At 42.7% G+C, this 13,420-nt stretch overlaps 1 protein-coding gene across 1 annotated transcript in view; it reads right to left on the reverse strand.

The window, feature by feature from the left end:
* Positions 1 to 13,420, reverse strand: part of SETBP1 (SET binding protein 1) — a 365,051-nt gene that overhangs the window by 14,850 nt on the left and 336,781 nt on the right. Inside the window, 1 exon segment of the mRNA XM_005865758.2 lies at positions 12,936 to 13,106. Within this exon segment, the coding sequence (XP_005865820.1) occupies positions 12,936 to 13,106 (171 nt within the window).

Genomic DNA, 13,420 nt, shown 5'->3' on the forward strand with positions numbered 1-13,420 from the left:
CAACCCCCTGATTGGCCCTGCTCTGTGCATGACAGGGGGCGGCGCCCCAACTCCCCAATCAGCCCTGCTCTGAGCCCGACCAGGGGCTGCACCTAGGGATTGGGCCTGCCCTCTGCCACCCAGGAGCAGGCCTAAGCCAGCAGGTCGTTATCTCCTGAGGGGTCCCAGACTGCAAGAGGGCACAGGCCGGGCTGAGGGACCCCCCCTCCCCCCCTGAGTGCACAAATTTTTGTGCACCGGGCCTCTAGTATATATATAAAAGCCTAAGTGACCGAACGACCAGTCTCAACTGTTCTATGATACACACTGACCACCAGGGGGCAGATGCTCAATTCAAGAGCTGCCTCCTGGTGGTTAGTGCGCTCCCACAGCAGGAGCATCGCTTAGCTGACCGATGGGCACCAGACACAGGGCTCATGGCTGGCGAGCGCTGCTGTGGTGGCATGAGCCTCTCCTGATAGGGACTGATGGGGCGCAAAGCCCATGGCAGACACAGCAGGCCCAGGATAAGCAGGAGTGGCAGGCAACATTGGACTTCTGGTTTCAGCCCGATCTCTGCAGGCCACGCTGAGGGACCCCACTGGTGCACAAATCCGTGCACCAGGCCTCTAGTATATTATATTTTAATTATCTAACACCAAAATGAGAGAGAGAGAGAGAGAGAGAGAGAGAGAAAGAGAGGGGGAGGGTAGAAAATATGAATGGTTTTTTCATTGCTGAACATTTGGATCAGAATTATAATGGTTTATTGTGGGCGAGTGTCCACATGCTCTCTTGGCAAATACCTATACATTCAAGTTCTGAGCAATATACCAGTTCTTTTTTTGTGTTTTTTTAAGTTACTGCTTTTCTTTCATTTTTTTTCTTCTTCCTAATATAAGCTTGGACAGACTCAAGGCAGCAAATACTCCTTCCTCAATTTAAGACTTGACAATTTATGAGGAAAAAGCTCATTCATCATATTTCCCTTTTAGAGACCATAAATTATTGGCTCATATACCATGTGGCTTGGATTCTAGGAAAAGTTAGCATAAACAAACCCAAGTTACAATTCGTGGAGTAAGAGAGTGAGTCATAAACAAAACACAGACATATGCTCTCATATAAATAAGGGCCTGGATCATCAGCTTCCCAAAGTCTGCTTCCCATTAATTACACAACAGAATGAACTTTCCATATGTAAGCCCAAATCACTTAACTCTGGCAACTTGTGGGAGACAAAGACCAGGATTGTGGCTTTCATTTAGGCACCAAATAAACTGGATTTCAAAATAAGAAAAATCCTCAAAATACCTTCAGCTTTTGGAGGGCATGAAAGTCTCTTGGAGGAGGGTTTTGGAGCATTGAAACTCCAGCAACCCAGGGATTCCGCTCGAGGCTGGTCTAGATCCCCTGCTGAATTTAAAGCTAATATCGGGCTTACTCTTTTTTGTTCTGAGCTCTGTCATCTTTATGGGAAAGCCCTGGGTCCAGGCCACACAGGGTGTTCAGACATTGCTGGGATCATGGAACAGCTACAATTCCCTCTGTTAGGAGGTTTGCTCTGTCTTTTGAACCTGTCTATTGATAGCAAAACTCAAGTTTCTTCATGTTACACGAAAACTCTCTGGTCTATCTTAAAGAGGAATCAAGGAAACATATAAGGACTCCTAGGGAAGAGGATTCCTCGGTAGGCGAGACGCTCTGAGAGTAGTGGGAGCAGTGGAGCTCTCTTCTTGTGTCCCTTTCAAAAGCGACCTCATAAAACAAACTATAGCAGAGTTAGTAACAAACAACTGAAATAACAGATGTCACATTTTAGAAGTCCTGGGTACAGGAGAGGAGAGAAAAAGGAAATTTATTCTTTGCTAGGGGAGGTACACATGGGTTTCCACCATTCATTTACTCAATGATTATGTAATGTCCACTTTCTGTATCATACTATCGACCATACAAGGTAAGTGCAATACATCATTCCTGCTTTCATATGAAATTAAGGGAAAGAAGACACAAACATTTTTGGAGAATTTACAGTGCAGTCTACAGTATTTCACATATTTCCTCATTTAATTAGCAACCACATGAGGATACTATTAGTGCTATAGTACAGATATGAAAACTGAGACCTCAGAGATTAATTAATTTTCCCAAGGGCACATATTTTATTTTATTTATTTATTTTTTAATCCTTATTCAAGGCTATTTTTCCATTGTTTTTTGAGAGAGTGGTAGGGAGGGGGAGAGACAGAGAGAGAGGGAAACATCGATGTGAGAGAGATACATCAATTGGTTGCCTCCTGCATGTGTCCTGGGGTGGGAATTGAGCCTGCAACTGAGGTATATGCCCTTGACTAGAATCAAACCCAGGACCCTTCAGTCCGTAGGCCAACAATCTATCCACTGAGCCAAACCGGTTAGGCAAGGGCACACATTTTAGAGGTTATGGACTCAAGAATTCAAGCAAGGGCTGCCCCATTTCAAAGCCAGTTTCATACAATAGATATACCCTTACGGAAGCAAAAATAAGACAGAGTTAGATAGGAATGAGGCTGGGATTTCCCTGTTAATTTCCCACTGTTGACTGCACTGGAATGCCAAATTTCTCTCAATTTCACAATCTCAAAGAACTCTTCCAATCCCCAAATTCCATAATTTAATAATACAAGAGATTACTACAGATTCCCCTTGTTGCTTCTGCTAGATTATGTGTTCCTACATAGTGCTTGGATTTTGTTACTCACTTAGGTCCCTTTGTTTCCTATAGGGAGCCAGACATCTAATATAATGAGTGAAGTTGGACTGGATTATAAAGGAAGGTAGGGGGGCTGGAGGGAGGACCTGGGAAACTAAAGAGAATGGGCCTGATGCCCAAACGTTACTCTGTGTCAATCAATTGCTGGCAGGTAGAAATCTGAACCCACAGTTATTAGATAGTCCGAGTTCCAAAAAGCGAGAAATCTTGATTATTATGTAAATCTGCTAACATTTCCCAGCTGCTAATTAATTTTTAAAGAAAGGTATAACCCTCTGGAGGCCAGTCAAAATACAATTGCAGGTGGCTACTGGCCCATGGCTACCATTTTGCTAATGGTGCCCTTCAGAATGGTCACCTGGCCTCATTCGAGAATTTCAGGAACTCCAGTTCTGACCCCAAACCTCTTTTCCAGCTTCCTCTGTTATTTCCACATACACTCCAATCTCAGAGATGTAAACGACTCTCTCCTATTCTTTCTGCATATGAATTTCATTCATCCTTAGAAGGCCACCTCAACTCTTCTTTTTCCAGATCATCTCACTGTCTTCCGAACTCCCTTACTACCACTCAGTTGGAAATCAATGATCTGTCAGTTGCTAAATGATAGCTCCATTACTGTCTGAGGTTATTCAATCTATTCATTTTTAAAATATTATTTGGTCATCTCATGTTTTGGAGTCAGGCCTTCCCAAACAGTATGAAAGTTCCTCTAGGGCAGGTCTAATCTTATCCTTACATGTATCAAAGTGATTGGTGCTTAAAAACTCTTCACGATTCATACCAAAGACTTATAGAAGTTTCAGTAAGATGAGCTCCATATGGAAGTTAATACCCTCACTGGTGGTGGTGGTGTTGCCGGGAGGGGGGGGGGGGGGGGTGGGGCAGTCTGGCATTTGCCAAACTGATGATTGGGGGGGGTGGGGGGGGGGGGGGGGGGGGAGTTGTGCCCTAAGATAAGGGTATTTGGAGGGTGGAGTGAGGATAAAACTTCTAATGATAATTAATGGATGTTATGATCTGAGTCATAAAATGACTAAATTATGACTTAACATGATTAAATCATAACATGACATGACTTCATTTCTGACATGAGAGGGGTCATAAAAGTGATATATGGTTTTGACTATGTGATTGGTGTTTTGATCTGTCATTTCATTTCTTCCTCACCACTGCCTAAAAGGCATTGTTTTTCCCATTTCGCTGATGAGGAAACTGAGACTCAGAAGTCTCAGTTAGACTCAGTGACTTTACCCGAGGGAACTAGTTAATCATTACTGCGGGCCACAAAATCCCTGACCCTTGAATTCCAAATCCAGCTTCCACTATGCATTTGTGTGGTAGCCAGAAGGATTCCAGGTTTCCTAATTCCTACTCAGGTAATATTTTGTAATTAATTTCTTCTTTCTGGGCTCAATTTTCTCATTTGCAACATGAAGGGGATGGCAGAGGTGCCTTCTAGTCTATTCTAATGAGGTCTAGTCAATTCCAGTTTGAGTATCAGGAGGCCCAGACCCCCTGGGAGAATACCCTGGAATTACACCAGTGGGTCTCAGGGGTAGAATGGAGAGGGCTTATGGGTGGGTGCTATGTCTGTCTGTCTGTCTCTTTGCCACATCTGTCTACAATCCTTACTCTGTTCTTTCTCACTGCCCCCTTTCTCCATGACTCTCTTTCTCTGTCTTTTCTTTCTCTGAGACTGACTCCTGCCTGCCCAGACCACTAAGGATCATTCTTAATGACAGTCATTACACAGTTCTTCCACATTGCCTGAGGCCATTTCCGCAGCAATGAGCAGGAAAGACCTTGCCCCCCTTCCCAACAGCTGGGCTCAGTATGCCAACTTCACTGGAACCAAGTTTTTCAAAAACTCTCCGTTAATTACAGGAAACGCACAGCACTGTCCCCACCCCCTCTCATTAACACAGTTGCTTTCAGTCGCCACTAAATTATCTCACCGCCATTAAAACAACAATCTAATTAGACTTGTGGAAATGGAAAGTGCCAGTGAACAAGGCAGGCACAGCACTATCTCAAAACTGATCGTAAAATATTCCTGCCCTTGCCTTCTTGGCTGCATAAAATCTACCCCTAGATGAGCCTCCTTTCATTCTTTTCCATTTATAAAGAATATTTGATATAAAATGAGTATCTTAATAGAAATCGCTTCACGTATGGAGGGGTTTCTTTCTTGCGTTTCTCTGAGAGCATGGAGTCCTCATTACAATAATCGCACCTGACTCCCCCTGAGCTGGGGCCTCACAGCCAAACCTCCCACTGGGCTTCAATGGAGGTGTGAATGATACTATCACTGGGAAGAAGATAAAATGTATTATTATCATTACTTTATTTTTAACAGGGTCTGACTGTGGCAAGAGGAGGTTGGGAGCGTAATCTGTAGGAAGCATTTCAAGAAGATAAATTGAGTTAAATTTCTCAGACAGACTTTCAAACCTGTCATTAAGCCTTTTGTCTTCTCTAAAATCTCAGCTCTGGAGAGAAAAAAAAAATTAGTTCAATCAAGTCCAGACCTGTTCACGGAGTATCTACTATGCACCCGACACTGTGCGAGGGTATTCACGCCCAAATATGATTATGTTGTTTAAAAGCAATACTCCCAGCTTTTGCTTCTCTTATTTCATCCCATATAAATCAAGGGATTTATGGGATACGTAGTCCTTATTGAATGAGACAAAAACCTAAATAGGAAATGGTTGCTTCCCCTGGGAAAGCAACACTCCACAAGACTATCATATGTAAAATAAAGTACAACCTAGGCCAATGTCCAGCTTTCCATGGAGTGGCTCATCCTGAAAATCCCACAGAACTTTCAATTGAAGGGAGACATAGAATCCTCCTTCTCGGAATAAACCCATAGCCATGTACTGCACATATCATGCCACATAGGCTGACTCTTGAACTTGACAATAACCTTCCCTCAGGATATCCTGGTGGGTTAACCAGGAGCTGGTCTGCCATAACTAAACAAAGGACTCTAGAGGCCCCAGAGGTCCCTCTCGGGTTGCTCTCTATGCTGAACATTCTTAGGATGGTTTGCTATTTCTGGTGCTGAAATGGAAAATAAAGGCACATCATTGCCTTTCAACTCTAAAGAATGTAATGCAAGAGTATGCTTTTTCATGCACCAGATGGTTCTGTACAGAAAACACTTGTTCAACACATTTTGACTAGTATTCAATGATTATCTATTATTTGTCCACTTCAGTGCTAGTTACTGAAAATAAGGGAGTGGATAGTCCAGCCTGGGACACAGGCATGAGAACACAGACACTGTTAAATATAGAGACCAATGATCAATGGGCTCACAGGGAGCCATGGGGCACAGAAGATGTGGTATGCAAATTGGCCATTGGGTGGTTCTCAAACTGGGTGTAAGGGAAGGCATCTTAGAGTTGAAGGCACTATGCTGAGTCTTAAAGAATAATCATGAATTAGCCATCCGGACAGCTTGAGGAGTGGGTGAGGGAATAGTCCAGAATGGAAAGCCCAAACAGCAATAACCATAACAGCAACAGTAACAATAGCAACAATAGCGCTGGTTTGCTGAACTCTTCTTATGGGGCAGGCATGCAGCCAAGATTTTCACCAGGTCTATCTCATTTAGTCCTCCCCACAACCCTCTACGCTAGGTGGTATGCTTTCCATGTTCATTGAGGTCTGAGATCACCCAGCTGGTAAGTACAGCCCTGAGATTCAGGGCAGGCCACTGTAAATAAGAACAAGTCCAGTCAATGAGAACACTGCATGGCCTGTGAGTGGTGATAAGAAAAAATGAGCCAAAACTTAGAAACAAGGCAAACAGAAGAGTGTTTGTTCTTTTGGAGTCCTAGAGTATTCTATAATTTTATGGGCCTGCCCAGTGATTATTAACTATCTAGGCTAGGGGAATGTACCTTTTACGGATTTGCTATCCACTACTGATAGCAAATGCCTAGACTGTGCCTTGTAATATGATAACTTGCAGGGTTTTGCCTGGATGCAAATTATTTCGGTGAAGTAGAAAAGATAACTTTAGAGGTTATGGTTTTATTCCCCATTAGAACATTAACTGAGCAATCTTGCTTGATGTTCTTTCTCTGATGGCCACATTCTCATAATGCCCTGTTCCTCTAATTCTTCCTTGGACCAGTCCGGTCACCACGTTGGTTTCCTCAACAAAGAGTTGCATGAATATTTGACATGAGTTTATAGTTTTTGAAAACTATAGAGAGAAGACTCCAGAAAAGTTTTGTGCTGATGGCATCTCCAAGGAGATTCAGGTTGGAGCAGAAGGCAGAAAGCCAGATCCTGGAGTTTTGGTGCCTCTCTGAATGCTTACAGCCTCCGGCACGGGATCAGCTAAACTGCTTTAGGATGTCCAGATTAAATCAGACAAGAACTTATTTCATCCTTTTTGGGCAAAATTAAAACAAGTTTTTGGAGTTTTTTTGTGTGATGGGGTTTTAGGGAAGCACAGAGGCTTCCAATCCTTCAGGGCCCAGAGAAGGGGGGGGGGGCTTTCCAGGAGCCACACATTCTGCAGAGCTCTAGGCAAAGAGTCATTCTGTGCTGCTTCAAAATGGGTTCATGAGTAGCACTTTACAGACAACTTGAATGATTGGTTTCTAAAATAAAGCTTTATTTTTCTCTAGATCTTTTTGTTTTTAGGGTTTTCTACCGTATATTTTAAATGATTAGTCTGGACTTGCAGGAATTTATTTCATAATTTGAAGACTTCTTCAATGTATGTACTTATGGGCCTTGAATGTTCCAAAACCTGTTAACTCAAAGAATTATTTGCTCTATTTTGGTTCTTTTGAAAGACCAGACTTTTGGCTGCAGTGGCCTATTACTTTGGTTAGGAGTTCCAGATCATGATCCCACATAGGACAAAAAAACAAGTAGTATAAATAATTTTCTAATTCTCAAATTTCTGGGCATTGCTTTATACACCAGGATATTATTTCATTATTCTGGGCCTCTCTCCATAAATGGCAATTGGTCAAGAGAAAAATTAGGTATCACAAATTTGGGAGTTAGAAGCAATTTTCATGATCATTTTGCTCCAGCTACTAGACCACTGGATTTCACTCTGATTCCTTAGGATGAAGAATCCATTCTTTTACTTGTAAAGGTAATTTTTCAAGCTTAAAGTTTGCATCTTGATTATAGGCATCAGTCAGTTCTGGTTGGACTGATAGTATGGTTAACAACTAAATGGTTTATCTAATGTATATAGTCTCTCCCTTCAGAAGCAAAATGTCTAAAAATGTAATAGACTTTGAAATTTAAATAGTTTCACTTACTCATAGGCTCTGGTAGTTTTAAATAAGGCAGATCCTTTAGTTTGAGAGAATAATGGTTTAGCCTTGATGCAAAACAGATATGAACTAAGCACCATCTTCACTCTGCTCCCCTCTGGTATCTTGAACTGGGCTACCCCTTGAACAGTTGAGATTTGATGAGAGCAACTCTGATGCATGTCTGGTTATCTCCTTGGATTTAAGATGTGAGACCATCAGTGTGTGTGTGTGTGTGTGTGTGTGTGTGTGTTGTGTGTGTGTGTGTGTGTGAGAGAGAGAGAGAGAGAGAGAGAGAGAGAATATGAGGAGGAGGAGGAGGAGGAGAAAGAGGGAAGAAGGATATGTCTGCTTATTTTCCTATCATCCCTACACTAGACTTTCAGGCATAGAACCACAGAGATTATGTTTCTTTGGCATTTTACTTAGTTCCTGCAGAATTTGTAATCTACTTAATAATAGTCTTATCTTAAATACAAAGGTGGGGCAAGTTTCAGTAGGAAGATAATGAACTTCTACTCATTGCATGACCTCCCTGAAAAGTTAGCTCAATATGTAGATCAGAAAAATTAGCCTGACCCATTCAGGTTTGTATTATCTGATATGGTTAGTAAATTATGATTGGGATTGTGCAATAGAAGTTATTTCAAATTATGCAGCCCTTTGAGCAAACTTTATTGAAGCTTTTACTGCGTTGGCCCTAATTACTCACAGTAATGATGCACTGCTCCCTGGAATGAGACCTTCCTTGTGCCAGGGGACTGTGGCTGATCAATGGCTATCGAGCAGTTTGATCAGGAAGGCTGAGCTGCCTGAGAGCAGTTTGATCATGAAGGCAGCCACCGCCATCCCTTCCTCCCAGTAGCTCACAAACTCACATCTTCTCAGTCTGGCCACCCACTCCTGGAACCCCTCTTCTACACCCGCCCCTTCCAAATCAATAACTTCATAATCAGCATGCCTCCCAGACTCTGAGAAGTGGAAAAATTGCCTTAATGCATGAACGCACACACACATACACACACTTGAGCTAGAAGATATATTTAAACCTCTGAACTGCCTTCATTTCTCCTATATTATAATGTTTATAAAATAAAGTGGAAAATGTTCCTTTTTTTCTTTATAAAATAAAATGGGAAATGTTCCTTCTTTTTCTTTTTCCAAAGATCACCTGTTTGAAAAAGTACTGGTGGAACCATAGACTAACTAATTACTTGGCAAGTATTTACCCAACAGCCCCCCTCATGTCTGTCAAATGTTTTCCATTTGATTGTTTAGCAGTTCCAAGGCTGACCATCCTTTTCTCAGATGTCTCCCACCACACTGGGTGCTGGATCAGCACGCAGCTGCTGACTTGCAATCATTCATTTCAGTCAGTGGTGATTTACTGAGCAGCTACTATGTGTCAGTCACTGTACCAGAAATTTTAGCATCCATTAATTTTAAATGAAAGAAATTTCTAATTAATGCAATTATTTCAGTATTTTTTATCTCAATAAACTCTGAAGTTAATTTTGCTGAATAAGCCCCTTATAGTTTTACTGTTCTTTCTTTTTTTTTAATTTTTAAAAAATATATTTTATTTATTTTTTTACAGAGAGGAAGAGAGAGGGATAGAGAGTTAGAAACATCAAGGAGAGAGAAACGTCGATCAGCTGCCTCCTGCACACTCCCTACTGGGGATGTGCCCGCAACCAAGGTACATGCCCTTGACCGGAATCGAACCTGGGACCCTTGAGTCCGCAGGCTGACGCTCTATCCACTGAGCCAAACTGGTTAGGGCTACTATTCTTTCTTTTATTGCCCTTTGCACTTGTCTGGATCTTCAAAACCATTCTCTAGAAAGGAAGACTTAGTGGAAAATAAGTGGATTTCTCTATACAGCCACAGGTAATTCTAGATGACCTTGCTTATAGTGAGAGATGAGTAAGGGGATTCTAAAGAAAACAAAAAAATAAGCGAGTTGTCTCATCAGAAATGTAGATGACCAATGCACAAACACCCAATCGAATGAAATCAAACCCAGAAAAGATTGATCTCCTGCTGTGTGCCTGAAACTGTTAGGCTATCCACCCGATCAAATTAGGAGTTTTGCTCACTGTTCTCTAAAAAAAGTAGGAGTCCACAGTTAGGGAGAAAGCAACCTGCCTTGGCTAATGTTGAGCCTATGACAGAAGTAGGATTCCATTGGAAACCAGGTGGTCAATCAAGAAGTTGGGTCCAGTCCCATTGCATGACCTCATGCAATTGCAAACTGCAGAGATTCTGAGGTTTCTCTGAATCACACTGGACACAAGCCCCACCCGTGGGACCTAAGCTCTCTGTGGTTTGTAGGAAGCAGCAAGTCTGTGGAGAGCAGAATCTCAGGAAGGTCTGGCCACCAGCACCGGGTTGGATCTCTGGCTTCTTTCCCCTCAGAAGTTCTGCTCAGCCACCTGAGACCCAGAAGTGGACCAGATCTGTGAAATTCTCATGAGGGTCTCAGTTTAGCACTGCCTACAAATAAACAACAGCACGTTCTTGCATCCTGAAACAGGAGAGCTGTGGCTCAGCTCTGATTACCAGACAGGCAGGTTGAAAAGTTCAAGACCCACCTGTTTCTATGCCCCTTTGGCATATTTGTAAACTACTGAATGCAAATAGAGTCCACAGGAGGCTGGGATCCCAAGAATGTGCTCTCGCACACTGACTGGAACAAGTTCAGGGGGAAGAAAATAGGGGACCACCTGTCTGTCTTTTGCCCCTGGGAAATATCTGTGCTTGGCAAGCAAAGGCGGAAACATGCAGGCTAATTTCTAAATCCATAAAGGGAGGTCTCTAGAGCTTAACCGACAAGGGCGAGGAAGCAATTTTCTGGGTGGGCAGTGCAGACTGCGGCCCCAATCTTTCGCTCCAGCTGAGTGATAGCTTCCCGGATTTCCAGGCAGGACATCAGCTCCCACTTCCGGGACCGCCGCCCCCCCCCAAGGAACTGCTGATCCATCAAGACTCAGGATAGCTTCCTCCCATTCCTCCATGTGTTCCCTCCTCTGACCTCTTCATGTACTCCTCGCTGACATTGTTTACCTGACATTTCCACCAAAAACTTTTCATTTCACATCTAGCATGTGAAAGATGTGAAGATTCATGATCATATTTGAGAGATGATCCCATGCTTTCAGAGCAAGATTTCCCAAATGGCTGGTGAGAACACCATTTCCAAAGAGATGCTGAGAGCTATTTAAGAGCTATTTCATGAAAAATAGGATTTTAAGAGGTATTTCATGAAAAATAGGTTTTGTGGTCAGATGAGACTGTGAAATTCTGAAATTCTGTGTCTCTCCGTCCAGGAGCCTCACAATGAACTGGTCAATTAAAGGCTCTGAACAGCTCTGCAGGAAGAAATCAGATGTAATAATACAGCATTCCCCACATTCATTTAACTATGGAAACATCTTTTATCACAACACACCTTCTAATATTTTGCTGAACTCACTTTAGGAAGTGACCTTCCAAATACCTTTTCCTATTATATCAATTAGACTCATTTTCTAATTACCAATAATTTCCATGAAGGAGGCAGGTATGTAGACAAGTTGAGTTCTCAGCTAAAAAGAAGAAAAAAAAAAGCAACCTGCTGACTTAGAATAAGTTTGGTGTGAATATGAATAACCAGTCTCGCCCAGCTGGTCATGACCAGGAAGTCGTGGTTCATTTCCAGATCAGGGCACATGCCCGGATTGCGGGCTCAATTCCCAATGGAGGCAGCTGATCAATGATTCTCTATCATCATTGATATTTCTATCTCTCTCTCCATTTCCCTCTCTGAAGTCAATAAAAATATATTTAAAAAATAATAATCAGTCTCTTCTTGGGCTTCTAATCATAATAGTCATTTCTAAATACTGCTATATGCTTAACATTGACCAATGCATTAATTCAACAAACATTTATGAAATGGGCCATCATTCCATGTGCTGTGAGATAGCAAGAACCTAAATCATGGATTCTACCTCAGAGTTATGTACAAGTCTTTTGAGGAAGAAGAGGTTAAATAGAGGACATTTTTCATGTGGAAGGTGAATGCATAGTACAGACACTGGATGCTGCAGGCATTTGAAAGCGGTGTGGCCTCAAAAGTCTGTGGGGTGCATGTAGGAATTGAGTAAACCTGTCCTCAAAGAAAGGAGTTAAGCCAAGTCCAAGGCCTACCTTCCTCGCAGTTGGAATGAGTGTGGCAAAGTGGGGGCTGGTGCAGGGATTGGTGAGAGGGAGTAGAGGAAGGCAAAGCTTCACGGGTATTTGAATAAGGAATTTATATTTTATCACCTGCCTGTGAGGAGACTGGTGACTACTGAGGGATCCATGACATCATGAGGGTAGAATGAATCAAGGCCTCAGGGAACTCTGATTACTGTCTCCTAACCCTGGAGAACAAGATTGGGAAATGCAGTGGTTGGGAGCATGGGACCAGGACCTGGGTTGGGATCCTGACTGTGCACAGGTTCTTGGGGCAAGTTCCTTTACTCTTAGCTTCCTCATCTGAAATGAAGACACAAGCATTTATTTTACAGAGTTTTTTATGAGTTACATGAGGTAGCATATATAAGGATGCTGAGATTTGTAATTACTAAAGCTTGACAAAGAGTAATTGCTATCATTATTTGCTGCTTACTAGATGGGCATGTGTTAGGATAAACTGGAAAGCTTCTTCAAGAGGACTTTGCCACTAGTTTCAAGGTGACCTCCATCCTTGTTAAACCTCCTCCCACTTGAAAAATCCAGGGCTGCAACAGCTCATCTGCTCAGTGGGGCAGGTTGGCTAAGCAGAGGACTCTTACCTGTACTCCATAGCACACTCCCAGGAGGTCTTCTCCACGCCCACCTTCTCTGGGGTGAACCCAAAGCATCTGAAAAGTGCTCACCTGCATCTGAGGTTGCTGCAGACGCAGCGAGGAGAGATAACACTGGGGTGGGTGGGATTGCAACACTGTCAACCGCAGCTGGCTTCTTCCTGGTCATCATGGTGGACACGGAGCCCTCATTCTTACTATGCGTTGCCGTCTGGTCCACTTTTAAGTGGGGACTTGGCATCCCTGAAAAACAAGAACCCCAAAGCCTGCAGTTATTTTGAAGAAACAGGAAGACAGACAACATAAAAGCTGAAAGTGATCTGAGAAAATTCTTAAATGATCTGACCTCCTTCTGGTATAAGAATAACATTTTAGAATGTTCAAAGAAAAAAAAATTAGCAGCATGACTGGTTTTGGTTTTGTGGCTAAAGTTAGTGGTGAGGACATTCCAGGTTGCTGCCTGGAAGTGGTGTCAGGGCACAGGCCTAAAGAAGCAGTATACTCCTCCACCAGGCATGCTGTTGCCTGCTGAGGATCACAAAGGCCATCTCTACGGA

This window comes from Myotis brandtii, unplaced genomic scaffold (assembly GCF_000412655.1).
Source record: "Myotis brandtii unplaced genomic scaffold, ASM41265v1 scaffold212, whole genome shotgun sequence".
Lineage (NCBI taxonomy): Eukaryota > Metazoa > Chordata > Mammalia > Chiroptera > Vespertilionidae > Myotis > Myotis brandtii.